We start from the raw sequence: 27,455 nt of genomic DNA on the forward strand, positions 1-27,455 counted from the left end.
AACAACATACAGACTTAAACAAAGATGTATCTACTATCACTACTGATTTGTGCTATTGTAAACAGGACTACTAAGCAACTGCAGCCCTATCAAGTGTCTTCCTTAATGGTGAACAAACATGCACTAGGCAAGAAAATGTATTATCAGTCAGTTAATATTTACTCTGGATATTGTTAAAACCAACTATGACACGTTTCACACTAAGCTTTCAAACGTTATATCCTAATTGCAGCACAGATGTGTCCATTATCAGCAACCTGATCTAAAGTGTTTTCATACTAATCTAATATTATAAAACCTTATTTCTATAACACTCATCTAAGTGCTTTACAAATATGGGGAAATAACATGTGCAAAACAAGACAAAACAAAAATCAAAAATAAATAAAAGACTATGATATTTTAAAACATTATAATCTTCAGCCTTTTATCTAATTTATAAAAATGTTGACTAAATTAACAGAGCTCAGTATACAACATTTTAAATCCACTTTGGAGAGGGAGCTCTGTAGTTTCCCTCCACGACTTTTTCTCGCAGTGCGTGGGTCCGTGCGCGCGCATGTGACATCACTAGTGGGATTGGCTGACTGGGGTGGAGAGTCTCCTCCACTGGCTTCAGAGGGACAAGGAGAAGAGAGGAGTTTCCATCAGCCACGCAGCTCAGAGCAGGACCACTTCCATTCACCGTGAACCACGCCCGGGGAGACCGGGGAGACTATGACCCCCACCTCCAAGTGTCCAAACTCCTGTTATGGAAGGAGGGATGGACTGTGAAGAGGAGTTTTAGATTACAGTTTGGCGAGATGAAGTTTGGGAAGAGTATCTGCGTGCTCAACGTAGGGGGAACCCGGTACGCCTTCACCCGCGAGGTGATCAGGGATTTCCCTCTCCGGCGCGTCAGTCGCCTGCATGCCTGTGCCAGCGAGAAAGAGGTCCTGGAACTGTGCGACGACTACGACCGGGACCGGAATGAGTTCTTCTTCGACCGCCACGCGCAGGCTTTCGTGTTCATTATGCTGTATGTGCGCTCTGGTAAACTCCGGTTTGTCCCTGGAGTGTGTGAACTCTCCTTCTACACAGAGATGCTCTACTGGGGACTGGAGAGCGCGCACTTGGACTCCTGCTGCCAGAAACGCCTGGATGACAGGATGTCCGAGATCGGACTGGACACTTTGTCCGAGGGGGAGATCGGAGTGTCCGGGGATGATTCCCAGAGCCAGAGTGACTCAGTGCAGCGCAGTGCGCTCACAGGTCGAGCTAAATGGATGGAGAAGATGCGCAAGACATTTGAGGAGCCAAACTCTTCAATTGTGGCGCAGCTTTTGGCTTCTGTGTCCGTGATCTTTGTGATTATTTCTATGATAATGTTGTGCGCCAGCACCCTGCCGGACTGGGACACAGCCAAGAGAAACACTGTGGAGGAGCACAGGTAGGCGTTATAGTCAGGGGTCAGTTAAATTTAACAAGAACAGAGGAGAATGTTTCATGAGGATATGCATAATGCCTTTAAATGTGCAGGCGCAATGAGTGCGGATAACCAACAAGTGCGACTGTGCTCTGCAACTAGTGCGTAAAGTCAGCTCAACAGGCTAAACCCTGTCAAGGACGTGTTCCCGTCTTGATAAAGCACTTAATAAATAAATGAACACACGCATAAACAATGGGGGAATCGCATGCAAGCTCCTGCAGACATTAGAGCAGCAGCCAAACTCTCTGCGCACTATGTATTTATTATCCACCAGAGAAATGGATGACACAAGGAGATGATTTCATTGTTTTATAACAACAAACACATGCAGTTAGTTTGAAGCAATATATTAAAATACATGATAGAAAGCATCCAATACTTAAATGCAGAAAAATGTGTCCTTGTATTTAGTGAAGTCAATACTTGTCAATACATCATAATGACAAGTGGGAAACAGTTTGATCTTCACATGTCAGACAAGTTCCCCAGGAAGCAAATCAATAGCTGATCTATATTATCTAAAAATATGTACAGTTGATTATTACAGAAAGCCCTCCTTTGCTTGTCTACAGTCCTTTCCCCCTCCACTTCACAATTTTGCTTTTATTGGCTTGGCCAGTTGACACAACAGTACACAGTACACAAATAGATCAAATATGTCAGATACATAATATTTCAGTTGCTATAATGCATTGAAAGCAGAAGGAGAGTGACTGTAAATTAGGTTGAACAAACAAAAAGGAATGAAACCAGCTGCAGTGATCATATTCTATCTGCTGTTGCAGTGCAGTTATTTTAGCTTCATTTCTGGAGGCGCACAGTAAAAAAAAAAAACAACCTCTGTTTCCACATGATTTTGGCCTGTTCTCTGTGTTCTGCCTGAGGCAAACTCTATATAAGGCATGGTTATGTTCACTCGGGCTGGACATAGTGTTGATTTTTGGATCTGTTACAGTGGTTAGGTAATCAACTGAAAGTGTAGTTTATGCCCGGGATCAAAATAATTCCTATTTAATTTCATGACAGTAGATAATGCAATTCTCTCAGTTGCTCTATAATTTGGTTTGGTCCAATTGTTCTAATGTAGTTATCTTCAGGCTGTGTGGTGTTTGCATGTCCTGACTGCTTAAATACATGTATCACCTCACTAATTCAGTTTGATTGCCTCAATCAAGGGCATAATCATGTTGCATATGTTACACTCCCTCCTTGAGGGGTTTCTATCCCTCCCTCTGTGCAATTTCCTGGCAATTTTCTCATCGTCAACTTGTTGTGTGTTTGTCATTCTGCCCTGGTTTACTTTCCTGAATTGCATTGCAATTTATTTTGCCTCTGCTTTTCTTGCTCCTTCCTCATATATATTGATCATGAGTGTCTCGTCATATCATCTAAATCTCTCTGTAGCTCCTCTGCCATTTCCTGTTTACTGTCAGTTCAACTCATTTTTCTTCTCTTTCCTCTCTAGGATCGTGGAGGCAGTGTGCATTGGCTGGTTCACAGCAGAGTGCATAGTGCGCTTTCTGGTAGCCAGAGACAAGTGGGACTTCCTCCGCCATCCACTAAACATCATCGATGTGATCGCCATTACCCCCTACTATGTTACCATGGCAATGGCCCGGGCAGGGATGCCCGGTGCTGGGCTTGGGGTTGCTGGGGTGATACTGCGTGTGCTGAGGATGATGCGCGTGTTTTGGCTCATGAAGCTGGCCAGACACTTCCTGGGCCTGCAGACACTGGGGCTCACACTCACGCGCTGCTACAGGGAGATGGTCATGTTGATGGTGTTTGTCTGCGTTGCCATGGCAATATACAGTGCTCTGGCCCAGCTGCTGGAGCACGGCTTGGACTTGGGCACGCAGAACCCTGATTACGCCAGCATCCCGGCCGCCGCCTGGTGGGTCATCATCTCCATGACGACAGTGGGATACGGAGACGTGTACCCTGTGACAGTTGGAGGACGAGTGCTTGGGGGAATGTGTGTGGTGAGTGGCATTGTGCTCTTAGCACTGCCCATCACATTCATCTACCACAGTTTTGTGCAGTGCTACCATGAACTCAAATTCCGTTCTGCCAGATGTGCACGCAGCCTGTCCACAGAGATTCTACAGCAATAAAATAAGATTGACGCCCATCACCCGTGGCTCTGCCGTCATCAGAGAGAAACTTAACAAACCAGTAAATCTGCCGCGCCTATTGTGAATAACGATCAAATTTGACCCCTGCTCTTGTTTCCTGCCTGAGTCCCACGTGATTTTGTTTGGTTTGATGAGTTCCTGTGTGTTTTCTTTCAGTTGTTGTCGTTAACCTGCACACCTGTCTCCTTAACCACATGATTTGAACAGAAGAATAGGAGCACACAAATAATTATTTATTAAACACACTGGCACAGTCAGTCCAGTTTTGACAGTGACTACTGTTTACACTGTATTCCCATGGTTACCACTCCTGTGTGTGCTGCAGTGAGTGCGTGTGTGCGTGTGCGTGTGTGTGTGTGTGTTAGTCTGGCCATCAGCCGTTCACTTTGTCTAAGCTTTGCACCCAGATGGTACAAGTTACACAATTATTGATGTGTGACCTAGATGCATTCTGTTAAACCTGGGAAATAAAATGAAAGATTGAGCATGTGAGTGCAATGTGGGAATGGAGAAGGGGGGTGTACACGTGGCTTATGTTGTCTGAGTAGCTTAAGCCAGTGAAAATTAAACATGGACACGGGTCAACAAGGCCTACAAGGTGAGAGACAAACACATGGACAGCAGATACGACAAGGCAGATTGGGTGTGAAATTGTGTGGTCAAAGATTGTGGAACAAAAATGACAGAATGTGGAACAGGCCTGAGCACAAGCTAAATAGCAGGAGAAAGTATTGCGTCTCCATTATCAGCAAATGAAAGGCATTTTGTATTTCTTTGTCTCCAAGGCAACCTCATCCTCCAACATGTCAATCATAATGGTGGTGGATTTCTGTGCACACAAATAAGCCAGATCCCGTGATTATTATCCTGCAACCCTTCTTGTTGGCATGCAGCCCTCTTATCCCGTGATTATTATTGGAAGTAAGCTGTCATAAATACCTACTTTAATAAAAACAGACAGTCACGTGGAGGGGAGGGAAAAAAGAACAGCATGGCCTATCACAGATGATGGTTCTGACATTCATGATTCAGACAGGTTTGCAATGGCCTTGGTTTGCCAAGATGATGTGATTTGTTGAAGAGACACATGATCCAAACAAACAAGTCAACACCTCTCCCACACAACAGTCTTTCTCTGTATCTCCTCTCCTCTTCATCCTGTTACCATCAACCTTCCGCTTTTAACACACACACACAGGTTGGTGCAGCCACTCTTTTTAGGGCACAGCATTGATTTCCATTCATGAGGACAGCCGAAACAAAGTGTAATACCTAACACTGACCATTACCTGTCCTCAACCAAACCACAATTCAAATCTTAGCCTTTAACTTAACCAGTCGCTCAGAAATTAAGTTCTACCTCATTAGGACCAGGTGTATGCTGGCCCAAACAAGGTCATAATTTATCCCAGAGAAGGTCCTAAAGAAGTAACAATTATAAGAACACACACTCACACAAACAAAAGAAAGACAAACCTTGTCTCTCTGTCCTTAAACTTAAGGTCTGCATTTGTTATTTATTTGTAAACTCTTTGGCCTTGTATGGGTTAACAGTGTATTGTATACAGTACATATTCCAATATCCTTGTTGTGTTGTCGATGTGTTTTAAGTACAGTTACTGTCAGAAACACGAAAGATTATATGATATATGATGTTCAACTCATTTGGGTTTTTTTTCACAAAGTCTCTCACCCAATGAATTTTGGCCAAACCTGACTGAAAACATCCAAACCTTTTCATCAGTAGATTGTGTTATTAACTTGATCAATGTATGAGGTTCTGTAATAAAATGACTCTGTAAATGTCTGAATGTGTTATCACAGAGTACAAACCAAATGCTAATATTTGTGTTATAGGACTCAATTAACTGTTCAAGTGTTGGAGTGTTTTTGTATCATTTATCACAAGCCTAAAATATTTTCTTTTTTCTTTTCCTTTTTTCAAAGATGTGATTGACGCACAAGGCATTTTCACCACATCACCATTCAGATCATTCAGTCTTGACATGGTGACATGTAGTTTACACCTCTGGACCTTCAGTGTGAGGAACACCTGAGTCCATTGGGAAAGGCATTCAGTGAACATGTTTAATGGGCTGTACATCTAGATAATAAACACTCAGTATTACATTTAACTTAAGAATTAAGATAAGATAGAAAAAATACACACATGGTCTCAAATTGGGGAAAAACACAGCCCCAACACAGTTTTCATTTGAGGCAACTATGGGGCCATCTGCATTTTTTATTTTTTCTCAAATCATGGGTTGGGGTTTTGTTATGTATTCATTGAACACATTGAAATGTTCTTATGATGAATTTTACCTTCATTATCTCTATATGAGAGTAGTTCATTTGTAGTTTGAGGTGCATTTTTGTGGGGATATTCATGTCTTTCAATTAAGAGTACGCCATTTAAAATAATAAGATGAATCTAACTAAATTCAGGAAATCGCAGTGGAGTGCAAATTGCATCACATCACTCTGAAATGTTGACAAGAAGTAAAATGATAATGAAATTCTTATACGTGCTTCAAAATTGTACTTGAGTACACAGGTGACACCGTCAATATTGTATTTTTCTTTCAGCATTTATGGCACATTCACAAAGCCAAAAACACATAAATCATATTTTCTAAATGACACTGGCAGAAAGTGCAGTTCAAATATGGGGTTTTATTCCCCCAGATAGTTTTGGTTTAGTTTGCAAATTTAGTACACTAATTAAATTTACTCAGGCACTTTGCTTTTACAATTTTTTTCCCCTTCCATTGGGAATTTGTAGCACCTTTTAAAAAGAAGAACTATTCCAAACTTATAAAATAAACAATCTTCTTCTTCTTAAATTGTATACCAGCAGTTTTCAACTATCTTGGTTTATGAAATCGAACAGAAAAGCAGTGTTCACTTGAGAACTGTCTCAAGTTTTGATTGCCTAAAATATGTCAGCTGGTCCAACAAAACCAGATGTCCCTTTTTTAAACATTGCAGATAATAAATTGTTCAGGTATATACTGGATAATTTTGTGGATGCAGATAACAGCACATTTGTAAACACAAACCAGACCCACATATTTGTAGAATTGTCAAAATATTTGGACTTTGGGATAAAGTAGGGCTTTAAACATTAAGAATCCTGAGCTTTTCATTTTCCTCCAGTATCTTCACAGTTTCCAGTGGAGTTCTGTGTGACTGTGAAAAATAAAAATCTTCTACCACCTGAAGATTTTTATTTTTAGAAGCTATTATTACAGTATGTGGTGCTTAACCCACCTAGCTTTTATAGCCTCTGACTCTTCATTCCATAGAAAAGACGACTTTCTTCAGTCGGCAAATGTGACTTAATATATACAGTATTTTTACATTTATCGTTTGTAACATTGGGCAGTGTTGTGTAATCCGCTGCATAATGTACTATTACTGTACCTGTATATTTGTACATCTGATGTTTGCTGAGCCCTCCTGTGTTTTTTTCCACCTGTGTTTGTTAAATGTAAAATTAAAAATATAAAAAATAATTAAATAAAGCTAAAAAGAGAAATAACAAACACATGAACAAATTTTGGTCTCAAAACCTTTATTGTGCCAATTTAACTTTGGCGAAGCTACAGGCAACATTCAATCTACACACACATTAATATTTCATCAATTGTAATTATGTATTATAGAACAATATGTCAACTACATGGGCTAACAGTGAAGATGGGGAATCCTTCGACAACATTAAGCTACTAACACCGCATTGCTTTAGATTTTACACAAGTTTATTTGATAAAAAAAAAAAAAAAACAACAACTCACATTGACGTATCTGCCAAACCATGAGCTCTCTGAATTTTAATCGGGCAGTGGGCGGGCCAGTCGATGCTTACGTCACTTTTAGTGGACTTGTGCAGCAGGAAGACCCTTCAACGGGTGGTTTCGTTGTAGCTAACCGCGGACATAATATTTCCCCGTGTTTTGGCGATAAAATGTCTTACAGATTCAGCGGCCTCACTCAGAAGCTGACGGGGTCGTCTCCCATGGCCGCCTACAGTCCGCAGGTAAGAGCGTGGAGTCAAAAGACACCGGGACGGCAACAGCAAAGACATGACCTTCATATCACCACATTGAAATATATTGTGTATTATCTTTTGTGAATTGCAATTGCCGTTACAACCAGAACACTCGTGCATTATTTAGTGTCTTAATGACCAGATATGCTGTTAAGTATTCGTTACTTTCATTTTGTTTTGTAATGTGGACTTATGGAAGTTAAAATTAAACATTAAACTAGAGGCTTGCCCTTTCCATGTTTCCTTTTATGCCACATTTAATGTCCCCATTTCCGTCAATGCCTTATCACAGAACCTTTATTTAACCTCTATTCTGAGGTTATTCCTGATATGTGGATGTGTCCTCCGTGTGACTTAACTGCCAATTTTAAAATTCAATGGCCTGTCAGAGCCTCTGCCAGATGTGACCTTTGTTATTGCTTGTCTGCCCTTTACAGTTTAGTCTCCTTTTTATTTCATCACTGTGTTAGATTGCATGCAAGCTCCTTTGTTGTTCATTTATTCATCGTCTACCCCTTTATTCTCCACATGAGGGTCGCGGGGGGCGCTGGAGCCAATCCCAGCTGACATAGGGCGAAAGGCAGGGTACACTCTGGACAGGTTTCCAGTCCATCACAGGGCCACATAGAGACAGACAACCAAAAAAATCCACTCTCACACTTGTCCGCTTTGCCTAATCCACAAAAATGTAGTATTAATAAATTGTCAAAAGAGGTCACCAGCCACTCCAGGCCAGTAGAGATTTATATTCTATGACAGCACCGTACAATTAGAAGACTATGCTCGTTATTTTCTCACAAATTAATCATTTTGTGTGGAGAAGCCAATATATTTACTCTCGCATTCATGAAGTTGAACAAACATGCTGATATTAAAGTAGCCTTCAGTAATTTGATCACATTATCTCACCACCTGTTATGGTTTTATTGTCACCTGATAGAGATTATATGAGACAACCATATGGTACCTGGACCCTAATTAACTGGGTTTATCCACCTCTCCCAGTAATTAACAACATGTTGGTGAAGAACAACCACAGCCTTATGTGACCTAACTGTTTTGATCCAAGTGAGGTTTTTATTTCAATAAGTAAAGCAGTAAAAAACACACATACTATGGGTGTTTGTGTCATGATTTCAGAATTGTTACACTCCTAGAAACCAGTTTTCCTCAGTTCAGGGTTGGTCCAGTTTTTAAAACTAAACTCTGACTTCATTAAATATATCTCATGGCCTGCAAAATTGAAACACAGTTAGACTGATGAATATCCAAGCTTTTTAAGACCCTAGTGAGTGTAATAGCTGTCTTGGGTAATGACTCAAACGGCACTGGCTCCACACCTCTGTGATCAGATACAAAATTAAAATGGTGCCCTTTTAGTCTTTTCTTATGCAAGAATAATCGGCCAGTGCCACTGTGTTTTCGTATGTCAGATTTAATTTTCCTGCTCCCACACACAAAATAATGGGTCTCCACTCTCCAGCATTGTAATTTTCAAAATTATGGTGGATGAGAGGCTCCCACTAACTCTGAAAATACTAGGGTGGCACACTTATCACCAATTAACACTGCAGTGTACCCCTGGTTTATTTACTTACAATATTATGAAAAATTAACAGCAGTATGAAATTTCATTATATGTTTTACACCCAGCTGAAGTGGAGCTAAATGGCCGTGTCCATATCACCGTGATCAAAATACTTTCAGTCTTTCAATACTTTTTAGTTTGTTAATTATCTCAAGCCATAGTTGCACTGCTAATGTCAGTTATGGTTCAAGTTTTCACTGAGGAATCGTTTGGAATAAAATAAGCAGCAGGTTGAGCTCAGGAGAGTCTGTCCCTACAGAGAGTGTGTGGGTTTTACGTTGAGCAACATCATTTGTATATTCAGAGAAATGTCATTGTTTTTCAAGCCATTATTTGGACACAACTGAGACATTAACAACTACATCAGCTATACCTATATTGTATTTTGTTTATATGTACTGCTCATTTTTATTAAAATTTAAACTTCAATTTTGATGTTTTGTCTCTTTGCTCATTCTCTCCACAATAATTGTCTGTCTCTTAACATAATCTTCCTTAACATTTATTGATCCTGAGACAACTTTGATCTTATAATCTTGTCTCAGTTTTTTAATTCCATGTATGTCATTTTCATGCATTTATGAATTTTAAAGGAATTTGGATTATTTGTAACCACTTGTGGGTTTCTGTACAGGGACTGAAGCCTGGTCTGCCAGCAGAGCCCCCAACCATGATCTTTACCACTCCCACTAAGTTGTTGTCGGAGGCTGGGTCCACTGTGGAGTACATGAGACCAAATCGGGTTCCTGAGTTACAGAGAGTATTCCAGGTAATGAAAGACAGACTGAAAAAGATGCCTGACTTTTTTCCCACCACCCAAACCTTCTACATTTTTCACAGTGATTGAACTTTTTAATTCAAGGAAAGTCGTGAGTTTATGGGGGTTCAGAGTTAAACTAATCATTCAAAGCTGTGAGGACGTATTGGTGTTGGGCTGTGACTGGTATTCATTTCACTCTCTTAAATGACCCTCTGCTTCTTTCCTCAATATTCATTTCAGGAGAGGCAGCTTGGGAAATAATAATCGACTCAGAAGTGTGGCAGAGTGATCTCTCTGTAAAATAAACATCCCTGTGTTGATTGCTGCAGTTTTTATAGCTGCTAGAACACTTTTTTATTGAACTGTGATGTGAGAGTCGAAAGTCTAAACTTTTTGAAGATGTTGATTAAAAAATATTATTTCTTATTACAGCACTGTGAAAAATGTATTTTAAAACCACATAGACTAGAAAGGTGTTATCCACACCTTTTCACATAATAAAAAATAATTAAGTAATAAAAGTGAACAGTAACACTTTACTTTACAGTACAATAAAGATATGGTAATAATATGGTAATAAATCAGGAGGTTATATTACATAAATGCCATATTTTTTCTGATGCAAATTCCAGCTTGGTAATAACAGTGCTGTGGTGATAATGAGACAATATTAGAGTAATACTCAGAATTTCTGTGTAAGCTAGGGAGGGGAATTGCTTCATGTGAAAATGCTTGTGAATAAAAATTGATAGTTACTATATTATTAGGTTTAAATTCAACCTTATGTCTCAAATGCATTTTTTATTGTTATTACGAAGCTGTTATTTGGTATTACCTTAATATTACTTATGTATTCCAAAGTTATTATCATACTGTTGCTGGACTATAATGTAAAATGTTGCCAGAAAACCCAAATAGTTAATTTTTTTTATTTTCTTCCCCAACCTCCCCCTGCTTTCCCACCTGCCCACTCCGCTTCCATCTTCTCTCAGGTGTCAGATGGTGTTCCCATTCATTTGAAGCGGGGACTTCCCGACAGGTTACTGTACCGCACCACCATGGCTCTCACTGTGGGAGGCACTATATACTGTTTGGTGGCTTTTTACTTGGCAGCCCATCCGAGGAAGAACTAATATGACAGCCAGATCTACATGTCTTTTCTGCGTCAATCATCATTCAGTGTCTCCTTCTGACCTGCCGTGCAGTCTCATGGGACTCTATGAAGAGAATTAATTACTTTTAAAACACCAGTGATGACGATTAGGATTTCATTCTTTGTAAAAAAAAAAAAAAAATATGTCTGTTATTAAATTTTAAGGGGAAACAAAAGTCAAAACATGTGAATTCAGTCTTTTTCCATTTTGTTTGTCTGTGTCATTGAAGAGCAGTCTACTCAGTAGGGATGCTATTATTGCCAGTCGACGCATGCATGGACACCATGTGTGAAACTCTATAGGGTTGGGAGCTGCCTCATTTCCCACAGCACTTACTGCTACCAAAATAGAAGCGAACATGTGAAGATTGTTTAGTTTTCTTTTTTTTTTTTTTTAAATGGTTGCAGTGCTCAACAGGCTTGCGATATTGCTGCACTAAACGTGTGCGCAAGAGAGAGAGAGCAAGCAAGCAAGCATGATGGAGACACCCCGTCTGGAACATAGCTGCTGCTCACTTGGCTTGAATACTGTCTCATACACGATTTATTTGTGTGGGCCCTGGTGTGATGTCGGATGCTTTTGTCAAGTTCAGAGGGAGGGAGGCCACGTCAGACAGACATGTTGGCTTGGAGCATCTCACTAGTGTGGTACGTTTGATGTGCCCTTTTTTCTGAGCGGTGAAAATGGACAATGAAATGCAAGCGAATAATGAAAATAACAGAATAACATGTTATAACAAGTAGAAGAGGTGTGAAAGAAGTCCATTATGGGACACTTTAGCCTCGTTAGCAGTATAGGTGTGTTAAGACACTTCCAATACAACTTTGACATGTCATACACAGCTCCAGAATCGTGGCCTGAGAATTAGACTTTTATGTGTACCTGAAGCAAGGGCCTAAATTCACACCAACTAAAATCACCTGCACTATCAGCCACGAGATACATTCAAACAATGGACTGAACACGTTATAGTCCTTCATAAACCACTAATTGAGCCTGTTTCCCCTTCGATGGCTTGTCAACCATGTCATTGGCTGTTACCATGGAAACAGGGTTATGGAACCTTGGTGGCAAACCATTGTTTACGCTGTAATGGTCAGTCCACATGTAAGACTAAGACTATGGATGTAATGGGTTTTCATCCATTCCTGGCCTATTTTTTTTTAAACTTGTGTCACAGGTCGTCTGTGTCTTAATCTCAGCTTTAACAAAAGAGTGATGTTTGAGACAGTGGGCCTTGATACAGCGTTTCATGAGCACATAAATAGTCTGAACTGTCAGAAAAAGTCAGTTTGGGCTTTGAGAAGTAATATTTTCAATTTAATAAAAATGACTTCAAATTTTCCATTTGAATTTTTTTAAGATTACTATGTCTCTATACCATTGCATTAGTTAATTTTCCATCCAGTTTTAAACATTGTTCCAAAAAACAACAACAAAGTAAAGCATGTTTCAATACATGACTAGTATGTAAATATTGGAGAGTTGAGATAAACAGCTGATAGCGCTAATTCTCTTGCATATAGTGTCTTCAAACCAGTATAAAAGGGATGCAACAAGTTAACACAAGAAGCTGGTAATTTTGACAGTTTTGAAGTTATATATTATATATCAGTGTTGTATTATGATGGTACAGCATGATCGTTTTTTCGTGTATTTTCCTGCAGCCTAACAAGTGTTCAGAGACATTTCTGTGACTTTCAGGCTGACCTGTTAGGGAACTTTGGTGAAAAACTGTACGTTTTCATATCTAGAAAGGGCTTTGAATTACATGCAAGAATGACCCCCTGTGGTTAGGAATTACTTTTGTCTGAATATTTTGACATTGTTTTGACTTTCTCATCAATTTTGACTTTTATTACTTTTATATCTAAGGGAAATTAATTTTATTTTCCATTGGGAGTGCTCTGTGCCTGTAGTTCACCTGTCCCCCTCAAACCAATGAGAAAAGTGGATAAGGCTTAGAAAAATACACACTCATAAATCTTGTCCAATTATCATAACATTCAAAAAGCTAATTGAGATAAGGAGGGTTTTTTCTTTTTCACTTACTCTCCTCACTCACCAGCCTCCCACTGAGGCCTCTCTTAAAAAAAGGAATAATTATGATCACACATTAAAGTGTGTGGAGAGGCCTCTTTTATCTTGTTGTGATAAGAAATCACGTAGTAGCTTTTCACTGAGGAATCCTTCAGCATTACCTTAATTTCAGCCCTCTGCATGCCCTCCATCCCTCTTGCATCAAGACAGCCCACTCGAGCATCCCTCCGCAACAATGGGGCCCTCTGTTGTCGCTCCTCTCCCAGACAGGAGAGACATGACAACTCTCCAATAACATGTTTACCGCTCAATAGCAGAGCACTCCGACTGTTAATGAAGAAAGCACCTGGGGGAGCGTGAACACAGGAAACTGGGGCAAAGGGAGAGACAAAACACAGGAAGCAAGTGGGGTGTGAGGAGGGAGGGTGAGAGAGTGGAGGATGGGTGTGAAATATAGGAGGAAAACTGAAAATTGAATCCCTTTTTGCAGAGGAAATCGTTCTCCCTATCGTATTACGAGGCACACTCTGCCGTTGTGTCATCTCCTAACTTGAATAGATTAAAAACGAGTTGCTTCATATTTACACACACACACACACACACCAATCACTGATAGTACATTTTACAACTGCTTTTAATTCATCCTGATACACAGCAGTAGTGAACACACAAACTGGGTACAGTATCCCTACGAACACACAACGTTCAAAGAACGTTTCCCTAAGGTTCTCCTCAGGCAGTGGTCTGCAACCTGTGGCTCTATAGACCTGCATGTGACTCTTCAATGCCTCTGCTGTGGCTCCGTGTAGCTTTGAAAAAAAGAGGTTTATCTTTATTTATTTCTGTCATTCTTTCTTTTCTTCAAAGTGAACACTTATTTTTTAGCGATCAAGGTGATAAATGAAAGTGGTTTAATATTTCGTCCACTAAAATACCAGCGTCGCATCCTACAGGTCTACGTCAAATGCGATATTGAAAATGTCCCCGAACTCGATAAACTTGTGTTTGAAAAGTGGAGCGACATTCCCAGCACTTACGTGAAGTCGTTTGTACATGAAGACGTACACATTAAGCGTCCTGTCCACATAATTATGCTAGCAGGTTTTCCCAAGCATGAACTATATAAAATTCTAATAATTTTTCAATATTTATTTCAAAGAGGTAAAAACAGTAATGAAATGTCAACATTTGTACTTTTTTAGATTTCATAAATGCAACAAACTCTTTTTTTCTATATGTATAGCATGTAAAACTTCATACATTTATTTACATACATATTCATTTTATGGATCAAATAGGTTTTGCGGCTCCAGATTACATTTATTTGGGTGGAGAAGGGACAAAAAATGGCTCTTTTAATACTAAAACCTGTCCTAAGTTTAGTTATACCCAAACCAAAAACTAACGTTTAGAGAACATTCCCTGAGGCTTAGGTAGGAGCCTAAGGTGGTTGCCCCGGGATATCGACACAATGTTCCTGTTTGGTTGTTTTTTGGTATTACAACTGAAATGGAACGTTCTCAGAAAGTTGTACAGACGTTTGGAATGTATGCATTTAAACCAGCACTTCATAAATTTTTTTGGAACCAATGTAAAACTTTTTATTATTGTTATTTTTTATTATTATCATTATTATCATTATTATCATTATTATTATTATTATTATTATTATAATCATTACTATTATTATTATTATTATTATTATTAGTACATATCATGCCCACTGCTATGTCATAACAGATTAGCGAAACATTCAAAAACAAGGGGTCACATCCTTGACAGGTCACCAGACAATCATGACCACTGATGGACTGGCGTCCACTTGATGACCACTTTCAAAATATCAGTGTTTCATTATTCATACGTTGACATGGTCAGAAAGTAAAACTCTGCAGTTTCACTTCAATTCTCCGCGGTTGGAAATTAAAATAGGTTGTCAGCTGTTGTATGTGGTGGATGCAGAGTGATAGTGATAACAAATGGAAAGAAAAACTATACCGACTGTGTGACAGTGTTGTGGAAACGTGAATAGAAGGGATTTATTTATTTTATAAATGAGTAAACAGGGGGGATGAGTTGGAGGCACAAAGATAAATGGATTTCCTGGGGGCTATTGTTTTGTTCTGTATCACAAAATTGTGTTGTTTCTCATTTCTTTTCACCCAATTTATGTTCACGTGCTTGGTCCGGGAGAGGTTTGAGTTTCTGAGTATATATTATGTTAACAATATTCAGATTTTATTCGTGTGAATAAGAGACAGCCATGTAACCATCTGAACGAGATCATTCTACATACAAGCAATAATCAGATTTGTGTAGAGTATTTTGATCTTGCCTGATGTAGATTAATTAGTCTACATCATCAATTAATTTATTAATCAGATTCTCACATCCTATTGGATTATCACAGCCGTAGGTAGATTGAGAACAAATATAACAGCAACTCACGTAAACATCATCATGAATATGGAGTAAGGTCATTAGTTTTTATTTAATGGTGACACTGATGGTGCTTGATGACATGTTATTCATTTGGTGTTGCTTTCAGGCCACCAGTCAAACCTTACTCCAGTAATCACATGTCTGCACTGTGGCTTGGTTTCCACTACATCCTGAATAAGCCACCTGACTGCTCAGGTTGTCATGTTCCTTTCTTTTTTTACTCACTGCCTTCGTTAGTGTGTTCCTGCTGGTACTGACTGAGGTGACAGTGTACTGGGAGTTAATCAGAAAGTGCTTGCCGAAAAACAACTGCAAAAATTGATTGTATTAACATTGCAGGCACTGGAAAAAAAAAAAAGGCAGGGTTTGTTGTGCCACCTCTGTATTCACTACGGCGTGAGCAATCTTTCCACGCTGCACAGACAATAGGTGACATTATCGACCACACGAGAGCAGAGGGCACTTCTTAATTCAGTGTACTTTCTTTGTCTGCTCGTCCCTCCTCACAGGAATAATGCAGGAACAGAACAGCTTTGTGAATAGCAAACAAATGGTTGTTGCAAAAGCTTCATAGGAAGGGCTGGGGATAAAGGGGGGGGTGCAGGGAGTGACAAATCACCTTGTTTTACAATGCCCTGCCACAACAGTGCGGGCTGAGAACAAATAATGAATAAATAAAGTTCCAAGATTGAATGAGGGGAACATTTTGTGTAGCAGTAGCATGTGTGTGTATGTGTGTGTGCACGTACCACAAATGGCCTTGTGCTTGTCTCGCAGATGAATCGACCTCAAGTCTGACTGAGCGCACAAGCAGCAGCTCCATCTAATTCTCTGTCCACAAAGTGCATCGATAACGTGTATAAAAACACTTGCAGGGACAAAAAGAGTCACTTGAAAATCAACAGGCGTGACATGTGCTGTATGTATCCCCTTAGTTTTCTGAGATTTTATACATGCTCATGCTAAACATAGGCCCTGCAATGAAATCAGAGTGTGATTTAGCCCAGATCAGGGCAAAATCAGCTCACACACACCGGAGCCCAAGCTTTTTTTCAGGGCTCCACTCACCACTTACTCTGCTCTTCACATTTAATGACGTATATGACGTAAAGCTAATGGAAGAACCTTTGTAAAGTCAGATTGAATTCCTGATTGGTGCTGTCAGTGTAGTACCACTTAAAGGGATCCCTGTCTTTTCTTTATGGCGTTTTTTTTTTCTCTCCTCGTTCTGTTTTTCCTTCAGGCTATTTTTCTCAGCTTCTCCCTGGCAACAACCTTGTGTAAGAGTTCAAATACAGGCAAAAAAAAAAGAAAAAAGATCTCTCCCCCTGACCATGTGATGAAACTACCAGGAAATCCCCATCATCATACTGATGAGAACATTTTATACTGCAAACAAAAAAATGACACAACTGAAATATACGTTCCTGATGTATATTGATGTAATGTATTGTAAGCGTCAGTACTGTCATGTATACTTTCGCTGTGGTTACTGTGCTGTGAGGGAGAAGACGAGCTGTGGGCAGCATGAGAGGAGGGAAATTAATGTCCCTAAAATGAAAGTGAATCAATATGGCTGCCTGAGGACGTGGAAAGCTGGAATGAGAATGAGAGCGGGAGAGGGGGGAGGGTGTTGAAATAGCGTTGGACCAAGATTAATGGCTGTTTAAAAAGGAACAAAATTCATCAGCGGTCCGCTTCAGGTGCAGAGCTCTGTGTGTGTGTGTGTGTGTGTGTGTGTAGTACACTTTGCAGTAATTTTACACTCTGTATATATAACTGTCTAACTAACTTCCCCCATGTCCACGATAAAGTAATACTACTTTGTATTAGTTTGTAAATGAGTGTGACTCAACCTCTCCTCTTCTGTGCCTACAGACACACACACACACACACACACATGCGTGTGCACACACACAAACACTGGTTTTGCATTCTTTGTGTGGACACTCATAGACATAGTGCATTCCCTAGCCCCTTACCCATACCTTAACCACCACAAATAAATGCCTAGCCCTAAACCTTACCCTAACCCTAAGACCAGGTCTTGTTATTCAAAAAGCCTGTAGAAGTTGTGTGGACCAGCCAAAATGTCCTCATGAAGATAGGTTTGTTTGACAGTGTCTATTTAAGACATACACACACACACACACACACACACCTTGAGGGGACATTGCATTGACTTACATTTCATTTCTTGGAGACTTACTCTAACCTTAACCACAATTACTACTGGCCTAATCCTAATCCTAACCCTAACCCTAACCTCAACCTAACCATGAAACATATCTTCACCTTAAAATGTAGTTATTTACGTTATGGGGACTTAACCACTTAATGCCTAACCCTAACCTTAACCTGTGTACAATTCGAATCTTAGCCCTCAACTTAACCCTTAGTCCCTCAGAAATGAGGTTCTGCCTCATTAGGACCAGGTTTTGGTCTCCATGAGGACTACTGGTCCTGACAAGGTCAGTGTTTATGCCAGAAAGATCCTGAAGAGATAACCTTAACCTTCATAATTAAATACCTAGCCTTTAACCTAAACCTAACCCCAATTCTAACCCTAAATCCATGTCTTAACTGCTCAAAGCCCTTTTAAGTTGTGCAGACCAGATAAGTTTTGTTTTTGCTTTCCCAAAATTTCCCCACAAAGATACACATACAGGAACATACAACACACACACACACACATACACACAGTGATCCAACAGCACCACCTACAGGTTAAAGCATATTCTGATTCAGTTCAGATTTAGACATTCAAAAGCAAATCACTGATCCTGTGGATATTTCCGCTATAAACACGAATAGGTCCGGTGTGTAAAATTTATTTTTTCATAAGAAAACCATCACCTGATTAGAGCTCCAACTAATTATTCCTTTCATAATCGAGTATTTGTTTGGTCCATAAAATGTTGAAAAATGTCTAAATAATGATTATATCAAATGTTGTGTTTTGTCCCCAACCAAATCCTTTCAGTTTTAATGATGCATTTGTCAAATGGAGCAATGGTCAAATAATCATTATTTATAGCCCTACAGCTGATTAAAACAATGATGAAATGTTGTTTTTCACTCAGAATTAAGCACTACAGAGTTTACCATTTTGGAACACCATGTTTTTACAATAGCCCAAAGTGGACAAACAAAATATCTTTTGAGTTTTGACACTAAGTGAAGACTACATATGTTCTCCAACACACTTAAAGAGAAGGGTAAAGTGACGGATAGTCTGCTGCAACATTCAACTTCAGCAATATATATTGCTACATTTTAAACCCTGTACCTTTAACTCTAAAATCAATAATAATAATAATAATAATAATAATAAAAACATTCAGACCGTAAGATAATTAATATTTTATTCATTCAGCCTTCATGTGTACAAAACAATCACGTCCTGTCTTAGTTGCTTCAAAACCATCTTTCCCCGCGAGCTGCACACCGAATGTTCCCAATAAATACGAAATAAATGTTACAGCAAAAACATGAGAAATACAGTCATGGTCACATTCAAACACACAAACCCCCACTCTGCACCTAAACATGTCAGTTCTTGTCACTTGCACTTATATGTGAGGTGTTTGCGGTGATAGTGGATCCACGCAGGAGCGGCGACAAGCCCGGTCAGGAAGCCAAACAAGGCGCCCAGACTGCAGGAAACAGGCCAAACCTACAAAAACGCAGAGGATGAGTGAGTCTGTTCATGCATCAAACGCTCAATCACTGCACTTAGAGATAAAGAGGGGGAAGAGAAAATACAGCTATAGTCTGTTGTCATGTCGCGTTACGCTCCAATTATTAAACTCCAGTTCTCATTTGCATTTTCCTCCAGTCATTGCACAGTGAAGTGCCTTTGCAATTAGAATTTTAATCTTTTGCTTTTTGACATGAAAAGATATTGGTTTAATTAAATAAAAAGAAATGGTGAATGGCGAACGGCTAACTGCTGAACACTGTGACGGAGCTTTGCTGTGTGCTACTGTACAGGCCGCCAACTCTTTTCACTGGAAATCATTTACAGGAATACTCCGATTACTATTAAAAGAAACTTACAGTAGTATTAGGGACTTGCTTACATGAACACATTCAGCATTTATTCACTGACAAACAGTAGATCATCTAAAATGTCAAAATAAAATAAATTAATTTCATTTTGACAAGTAAAAACTGATCTCTGAAACTAGTTTTCACTAGTAAGAATGACGTCACAGACATCTACAACTACAATTCATACTAGTCACAGTGAAATTACGACTAGTCAAAATGACCTCACAGATATCTGTAATGGTAAATCCAGATCAGTCAAACCATCTGCTATTTATCTCTACAATGCTCCAATGACGAGTCACCCGCAGCTGCACTGTTCATATTTTAGACTGCTGAATCATGACAGCAGTGAGTTTTCACTTTTCACTCTTTTTTTGTAAAATAATTATGGGATAGAAATAGAATGGAGCAGGCAATTCATATGTCATTTTAAAAATATAATATGTGACATTGCTGCATTCAAATATTTAAAAACCTACTAGTGTATGTGTTTGTTGAGTAGTGGACTTACATTAGACAAAACTCTTCCAACACGCATTAAAACCATATTTCTATTCAAGGCTTTTGTCACTTTTTATTGACATCATCTGGGTCACTGGCAAAACCATATTTGAAACCTCAGCATTCATTTTAACGTGTGTATTTGTCACTAATGGATCACAAATACTACAAGTGCCATTTCTTGTGTTCCAAAGCCGAGGCTCTTTCCGTTAAGCACAAAAGCACAGGGGAACCAAATGAGACAGGACAATAATTCCACTGACCCCATGCTTCTTCACACAGCACAAATTACATACTGTGCATTTATGTCGAAAAAAATAATACTAAGACGAACAAGAGTCCTGTGCTGGAGCCCTTAGCCCCAGGGGCCAATTACCACATCAAACCTTTGTTGTTTTGATGTTGGGCTCTGGCTTTTTTAAACCTGCCAATTACAAAGTTGATGTAGATGTGATTTGTGTTTAAATGTAAAACAACTTAAACGACAATAGCGGTGGTTGACCTGCATGGTCAATGGTTGCTGCATGCTGCTGCAGCTGCATCATGCCCAGTCACTTAAAGAACAATAATAATAATAATAATCAATTTAACAACCCAAAAATGCTTCAGACTTTTTTCTAAATAAACTTAATATTGAAAGGAAACTAAATATACCTACTTATGCCATTAAAAGTGCTTGGATATGGTTGGAGATCTCATTAAGTTAAATAAAGTCATAACCTATTTACCTTTATTCCTTTAAACCAAAATATAATGAATATAGCCTAATACCATGCTGAAACCCCCTAATTAACCTATTTTAATTTCTGCAACATTAACAGCCTACATGTTGTTATGAGAGGTTTAAAAAAAACAAAAAAAAAACAACCCGGGCTTGACTCAGGTTTGGGTCTGAAAATTCTAAAAAACCAAGCAAGCCAATGTGATTCTAGGGCCGTGCAAGCTTCACACCCAATGTCAGCATCGGACTCAGCCCAGACTCTAGGGCCGTGCAGGCCACTAATTAGGGTGTGCTCACCTGCCACGGCCTGTCCCAGTCCAGAGGTATAGGGAAGGCTCCCACCCAGGCTCCTACCACTGTGCAGGCAACTGTAATCTGTAGACAGGTGTCCCACACTGACATAGCTCTGAAGATAAAGACGAAGTTAAATTTAATTCCGAACACAAGATGAACATGAAACCAAAGCCAAAAAGACAGGGAGGCACTGAGAAAATAAAAGAAGATTTTGAGCTTACCCATGCCGACTGAAAACTCGTATCCAGGCCTGAATGTTGGGGCCAAGGACGCAGAGACACCTTAATGTGGTTAGAGAGGTCAGGAGCACAGCAAGGGAGAATGTCTCCAAGGCAGACCTGGGAAATTAAAACATACATAAGAGGCACAATCTCTCAACAGGGCAAAGAAAGGACAGAAATCATTAGATCATAATGATTATTGTATAAAATGCAATGCAATCAATACAAGACACGAATATTAAGCCTGTCGGGTTAGTTTGGAAGTTGTGTCTTCAAAATAAAAAGGCACAAATTCTCCTTTACAGCATTCTGCTTTTCTTTTTTTCTGCTCTACATCGGTTCAGTTCAGAGCTTTGTTTCGCAGATGACAGACCAAAAACAACAACTATCAAACACAATGAACAAGGACATAGGACAACAGAACAGACACACAGCTCAACCAAGTCTCCACAATTCCAATCAAATTTTAAGTTTATAGGAATTGTCAACAAAGAGCAAGAAACAAACAGAAACACCAGTGCAATCAAGTATTCACAAACTGTGCAAATTATACCGCTTGACTACACATGGAACAATATAAAATGTGTATCTTTTAGTTTTGACTCTGGGGAGCCTGTATCTCCATCCAGAAGGAAGAGGAATGAATTTACCCAGGGGTGGATGATCACAACAAGACAGGATGGATCGAGCCTTCAGCAGAACTGATCTGTCATAGATTTGTGTGAGTAAAAGCATACAATTTTTTGTTCCATAGGAAAAAAAAGTGATATAAAAAGTGATTAAACAAAAGGTTAATTGACTAAATAAAAGATGGAAAATAAGACCATCACTATCTGTCACTCTCATAACAACACATACAGCATGAGCACCCCCACCACCATGTACTCACTCGATCAGCGGAGCTCCATAAAGAACCACCAGGGTATGGAAGAACAGGCACGACAGGAAGAAGTACAGGCAGGAACGAAACAACCGCGACAGCTGCAGAGAGACGTTCACAGAAATCAACAAAAATCGACATGTTCATGCAGGTTCAAAAGTCACAGCAACTAATTTCTCTAAAAATGAAATAAGAATGCTAGGGATTTTTGAGAATATGTTTAAAAAGGACACCTGAAAAGGGTGACTGTTTTTGTTTCACCTTAAGGGGCAGACTCACAACTCAAAACTATGGGGACTATTTATCGATTAATAAATTAATCATCAACCATTTTGATAATCGATTCTTCAGTTTAAATGTTTTTTTTAATACTTAAAACAAATTTTCTGATTTTTCAGCTTGTTAAATGTGAATATTGTCTGGTTTCTTTGCTCCATATAACAAGGAAATCGTTAGAAAATTGTTTATTGTGGGGTTTGAGAACATCGAAATTTCCAGGTTTGGTACAGCAATCATTTTTCCACATTTTATGACATTTTACATACCAAAGAAGTACAGATTAATCGATTATGAAAATAATTGTTCGGTGCAGCTGTACTCAAAGACTAATTAAAAGTTATGTAAGGGCCAACACAGGGTGAACACATCCTACATAAAAGAAAAGTGGGGTGCTTTACAACGCCACTGGAGTGGGAAAACTTAATTGAAAAGCAAAGGAAATATATTATACAATATACTATTGGAAGATGATACGAGTTAGCATGGAAAAATGTTTTCAGGTGCTGTACATTGGTAAGATGCCCCCATAGCTTCTTGGTTTTCCCAAAGCATACATGTTCAAAATACTGCTGGTTGCCAGTGAGAAGGCAATTTAATTTACAGTGTTGCTGTACAATTTCCTTGAGTGACACAACTTAAGATGTTTAATATAAGAGGTTATCAGGATTGTAGTCTGTTTTGCTCGTGGAGTGTCATAGATTGTGGAATCTCTCCATCATAGTTTGGCAAACTAGGGACCACCAAACAGCATCTTGCACAGGGCCCCCACGAAGGTCGAAACGGCCCTGATTATGACAATGAATAATACAACAGCCGATACAGCTCAAACCAGCAGTGCCCTCCTCACCTTGTATCCCATTGTGTGCTTCTTGGTGGGCGGCGTGACTCCGAGCAGCCAGAAGACGGCGACACTCACCACCGTCACCGCAGCGGACACCGAGTAGAGCCACAGCAGGTGAGTCCCGTACACTGAGAAGCCCGGCACGAACACGGCAGGTAGGACGGTAGCCATGAAGACTGAAGCTGCGAGAATGGCGTGAGTGGACGCCATGGCTCTGATCTCATGGTCCCACATGACTGCGACTGCACTTGCCCGCGATTAAACTAATACGAAATTCGACACACAACTTGTTAAAAATGTTAAGTTAACCGCAGGTATGCGGAATGGGTCGAGTACATTGATGGTTGAGTAACATGGACTAAGCGTTTCCACTTCCGTAAACATAAAACTGCAATGACTTCCGCTTGGACTTCACAATAAAATTCCAATTTTGACCCAAATTTGATACATTACGTTTTTAGAAATTAAAATAAATGAAATGTATTAAAATGACCTGTTTACAATTACATGTGGTTTTCCACAGCAAAAAACATTGTACAAACTATATTTAAAAAACCAACAACTCTTAACTATGACATGCAGTATTACAATCATACTTGCTTGAAAATACAGGTAAACCTTTTACCTTTATTTTGTAAAAATCAAATTCAATCCAACCGGAAGTATTCTTTTGTCGGTGACTTTGGAACATCATATGATGGACAGCACTGTCAGCCAATGAAATGTGTTAGTCAGTGCCTTTGATCAACCAAGTCGTAGCAGAGGAAAGTCCGAGTCACGACCGGAAGTTTACAACATCCACCAAACAAGCTAACGCAGTTGTGTTTAGGTTTTGACCAGTCGGCCGACAATCCTCTGTTTTAACAAACAAAGACTAAAGATGGTTTGTGAAAAATGTGAGTATGATTCTATTTCGATGCTTTGTACGCTGAAGTTTTGTCTAATATTTGCTGTTTGCGAAGGGCTGGGAGGTGTTTGTATGCTAACGTTGTGTGGCTAATCGTACTGGTCTGTGTTTTGTAGACTTTATCTCATTAATATGTTTGTCCTGTTTTATCTACATTTTGCTTTTAGGCGAGAAGAAGCTTGGTAAGGTCATCACACCTGACACTTGGAAGGACGGGGCTCGTAATACAACAGGTAAAGTAAGCAACTGCCAAATGTGAAATAAAGCGGAAAGTACTTGCTTACTTTTTTGAGTTTGCCCTTTGCACAGCAGCCATAGGTCACAATAGGAAAGTCACATATGTAAATAATCAAATTAATGATCGCTGTGTTCGATTTAGCTTCCGCAGTTACAGGGTACATGTTGGTTCACTGTCACATTGTTCTGATTTGTATGAACCGAACTAAGTGAACAAACTGTTAATAATATGATGCGTAACACATGTTCTTTTCCTGTTGTCAAAAATGTCAAAATTGCTGCTGTACAATAGGTCCATTATGTTGAAATGGAGGTATAGATACTACACTTGAGTAATTCAACTTATTTATATTGCAACGTTGATTTACATAACTATTGTGCAGAAAACCCTATTGAATTTATAGCACTGAATTTATGTCACTATAAGAATTACACTACACTACATTACATTACACAAGACAAAAGAGACAGTGGCTGATTGATAGTGCCTACATTTGTGAAGCTCTCTATAATATAATTCTGACAGACATAACCACAAACAAAACACATTTGACATGTTAAACCACATAATTTGTTGTACCACCTTTTGTAAAGTCGTGATAGTAATCCGTGAAAAATGCACACTTTGCCGTTATAACATGCTATTCATCAACATCAATTTCTTAAAATGAAAGTAAATATGCTGATTACTGCTTTTTCGTTTTTGATTGATTCATCTGACTCACTTTATTTTATTATTCCACTTTTAAACATGACTCACTTTAATGTGGTTTTATTGATCATAATTTTAATGGGGTTCCATCTGCTTCTTTCTTCCAGAGGGTGGTGGGCGTAAGTTAAATGAAAACAAGCTCCTGACTTCAAAAAAGGCGAGGTAAGGCTTGATATTGTTGTATGAGAAAGATATTACCACCATTTTCCCAGTTTTTTTTTATCTTCAAGGAGTCACACAAAGTATTTTTTATGTGTAATTTTTATGCATCTGCAATTCGGCTCCCTCTCCTCAGGTTTGATCCTTACAGTAAGTCGGGCTTTTCCATCTGCAGGATCTGCAAGAGCTCAGTTCATCAGGCTGGATCACACTACTGCCAGGGCTGTGCATACAAGAAAGGTATAGACACTCACACTTAACTTCACACCAAGCCAAAATCCATGTTATACCATTGTGTTACTACTTTAAGAATTTGCTTTTTGCCTTTCTTAGACACAGAATGAATCACTGAGTTTAAATCAAAATGTACTTACTTTTTAATCTAGTAGATGAAGAGCACACCTTTGATCTTAAATCATTTTAATGGAACATTTTTTTTGTAGAAAAGTTAGTGCTGAAGGCCAGTGGAGAAGAGATGAGCTCCACACCCTGACAATATGAATTTAGAATCTGGAAATATTCTCCCATCCCATGTGGCAAATAGACCACTGAGAGTTGTGGTGCTTTTCCTTTATACAGTTCTAGCACAACTTGGCTTGGCTCGACTGCACTCGGGTTGGTATCAGGCACGTCATTTTCCACTACTATGGTACCTCCTAAATGTTGTCGGGGTCGTTAAAGCACGCCTGTGCGAAACTGTTGTGAAATCGTTTTATTTCAGTGACTGTGTCAGACAAAGTCTGTGCTCCGGTCATGCAGGAAGTACTGAACTAATCTTTTTAATAAATTACTTTGCCCGTCACTAGTTTGTGTGTGTTGCATATAAAATTATTTCACAATCAAAGCCAGTGTGGTCAAATATTGAGGTTTTAGAAATGTTCTGGCTAAATGTTGGAGAGTAACCGAATTTTTAAGTCTTTTTAACTGATCTAAAGTTCAACATTGTTTGGTTTGATTCCTGTGTTGGACGCCGCGCTCATGACTATTTTAGTGCCAATCAGTGGCCGGCAGTCTGTTCACGTCACCTTTTATCGGCTCAGCTCGCTTTTGTTTGCAAACAAATAAAAAAAATAGAGTAGAGTCGAGCTGAGCTGAGCCGAGTTGTGCAAGAACTGTATTGTGGAAAAGCATCACAGTTGATCGCAAATGAAAAAAGCCCAGAAGACATCCTCTTATTTTTCTTTATTATGTAGCTACACAGAAAAAAACATTTGAAACTCTTACTCATTATGTTTATTTATTTGTGATTTCACTGTCCCACAATCCACTCACCTCCCTGTTGTGGATATTCAGTAATCAAAACACTCTTGGTTGCAATTTGAACTCATTGTCATTCATGTTTGTTGAATGTACTCTTTACCTATAAATTCAACATTAATATTTACTGGCGTTTTATCTCTGCAGGAATCTGTGCAATGTGTGGAAAGAAAGTGCTGGACACCAAGAACTACAAGCAGACATCCGTGTGACAGCATTCCGATAAGAGGAACAGTTTGACAAGTGACTTACAGATGTGAGGATGAGACTGGGGTGTTTGAATCATCATGTTTTCTGTATTTTTCTGTATTTCCCTGTCATAGACAGCCAAATATTTATTTACCATAATTCCACCCAAGTGAGAGAAATATTTGAAAGTAGCTGTTATTATACCTACCGTAGCTGTTAAATATTGCTACTAGAATGTAATACAGTGACTACACAGGGTAGCATTGTTGTCTCAAAATAAGCCACCAGTTATCTTCTGTTTTATCATATGTCAACTAATTTTGTGTATATTGTAAATTAAAACTCAGACTAATTTTTTTTGCTTTTAAAATATAATGGTTTTCTTTTGTTATATGTTAAATGTTGCATTTTTGGAGTGAATTAAACCATCTAATGTGAGGACCTGATTTGTGCAGGGTATTTTGTACTTCTGCCTGAAGCCATAAAGGGTACAATTTTAGCCTGTTACGCACAGCATCGTCCTGTATCCCTGTAATAACTGGTTTACCCAGACATAATCTTAT

At 39.1% G+C, this 27,455-nt stretch overlaps 4 protein-coding genes across 4 annotated transcripts; 3 read left to right on the forward strand and 1 right to left on the reverse strand.

Annotated features, from left to right (window-relative positions):
* The first annotated feature begins 503 nt into the window (after positions 1 to 503).
* Positions 504 to 7,093, forward strand: kcng3 (potassium voltage-gated channel, subfamily G, member 3). The gene is made up of 2 exons (XM_058621631.1): positions 504 to 1,429; positions 2,934 to 7,093. Exons 1-2 carry the CDS (start codon positions 804 to 806, stop codon positions 3,580 to 3,582), a joined length of 1,275 nt encoding a protein of 424 aa, XP_058477614.1. The 5' UTR covers positions 504 to 803; the 3' UTR covers positions 3,583 to 7,093.
* Positions 7,094 to 7,485: 392 nt separating this feature from the next.
* LOC131448842 (cytochrome c oxidase subunit 7A-related protein, mitochondrial) lies at positions 7,486 to 11,341 on the forward strand. Its single transcript, XM_058621632.1, has 3 exons — positions 7,486 to 7,645; positions 9,880 to 10,014; positions 10,998 to 11,341. Exons 1-3 carry the CDS (start codon positions 7,574 to 7,576, stop codon positions 11,136 to 11,138), a joined length of 348 nt encoding a protein of 115 aa, XP_058477615.1. The 5' UTR covers positions 7,486 to 7,573; the 3' UTR covers positions 11,139 to 11,341.
* A 7,651-nt stretch (positions 11,342 to 18,992) lies between these two features.
* pigf (phosphatidylinositol glycan anchor biosynthesis, class F) lies at positions 18,993 to 23,830 on the reverse strand. The gene is made up of 5 exons (XM_058621906.1): positions 23,438 to 23,830; positions 22,321 to 22,412; positions 21,432 to 21,548; positions 21,214 to 21,322; positions 18,993 to 19,317 (listed from the first exon to the last, which is right to left on the reverse strand). Exons 1-5 carry the CDS (start codon positions 23,663 to 23,665, stop codon positions 19,204 to 19,206), a joined length of 660 nt encoding a protein of 219 aa, XP_058477889.1. The 5' UTR covers positions 23,666 to 23,830; the 3' UTR covers positions 18,993 to 19,203.
* Positions 23,831 to 24,168: 338 nt separating this feature from the next.
* cript (cysteine-rich PDZ-binding protein) lies at positions 24,169 to 27,333 on the forward strand. Its single transcript, XM_058621907.1, has 5 exons — positions 24,169 to 24,327; positions 24,506 to 24,571; positions 25,395 to 25,449; positions 25,583 to 25,686; positions 26,851 to 27,333. The coding sequence occupies exons 1-5, from the start codon at positions 24,312 to 24,314 to the stop codon at positions 26,913 to 26,915; spliced, it is 306 nt and encodes a 101-aa protein (XP_058477890.1). The 5' UTR covers positions 24,169 to 24,311; the 3' UTR covers positions 26,916 to 27,333.
* Positions 27,334 to 27,455: the final 122 nt, after the last annotated feature.

This window comes from Solea solea, chromosome 21 (assembly GCF_958295425.1).
Source record: "Solea solea chromosome 21, fSolSol10.1, whole genome shotgun sequence".
Lineage (NCBI taxonomy): Eukaryota > Metazoa > Chordata > Actinopteri > Pleuronectiformes > Soleidae > Solea > Solea solea.

What these genes read in the sequence shown, in the direction of transcription:
- LOC131448842 (XM_058621632.1), top strand. Translation starts at nt 7,574, where the DNA reads ATGTCTTACAGATTCAGCGGCCTCACTCAGAAGCTGACGGGGTCGTCT. An exon ending in TGGCCGCCTACAGTCCGCAG is followed by an intron (nt 7,646 to 9,879) that starts GTAAGAGCGTGG and finishes GTTTCTGTACAG; the next exon opens with GGACTGAAGCCTGGTCTGCC. An exon ending in AGTTACAGAGAGTATTCCAG is followed by an intron (nt 10,015 to 10,997) that starts GTAATGAAAGAC and finishes ATCTTCTCTCAG; the next exon opens with GTGTCAGATGGTGTTCCCAT.
- kcng3 (XM_058621631.1), top strand. Translation starts at nt 804, where the DNA reads ATGAAGTTTGGGAAGAGTATCTGCGTGCTCAACGTAGGGGGAACCCGG. An exon ending in AACACTGTGGAGGAGCACAG is followed by an intron (nt 1,430 to 2,933) that starts GTAGGCGTTATA and finishes TTTCCTCTCTAG; the next exon opens with GATCGTGGAGGCAGTGTGCA.
- cript (XM_058621907.1), top strand. An exon ending in CGGGGCTCGTAATACAACAG is followed by an intron (nt 24,572 to 25,394) that starts GTAAAGTAAGCA and finishes TCTTTCTTCCAG; the next exon opens with AGGGTGGTGGGCGTAAGTTA. An exon ending in CTGACTTCAAAAAAGGCGAG is followed by an intron (nt 25,450 to 25,582) that starts GTAAGGCTTGAT and finishes CCCTCTCCTCAG; the next exon opens with GTTTGATCCTTACAGTAAGT.
- pigf (XM_058621906.1), bottom strand. Translation starts at nt 23,665, where the DNA reads ATGTGGGACCATGAGATCAGAGCCATGGCGTCCACTCACGCCATTCTC. An exon ending in TATGGAGCTCCGCTGATCGA is followed by an intron (nt 21,549 to 22,320) that starts GTGAGTACATGG and finishes TTAATTTCCCAG; the next exon opens with GTCTGCCTTGGAGACATTCT. An exon ending in ACTGGGACAGGCCGTGGCAG is followed by an intron (nt 19,318 to 21,213) that starts GTGAGCACACCC and finishes GCGTTTTTGTAG; the next exon opens with GTTTGGCCTGTTTCCTGCAG.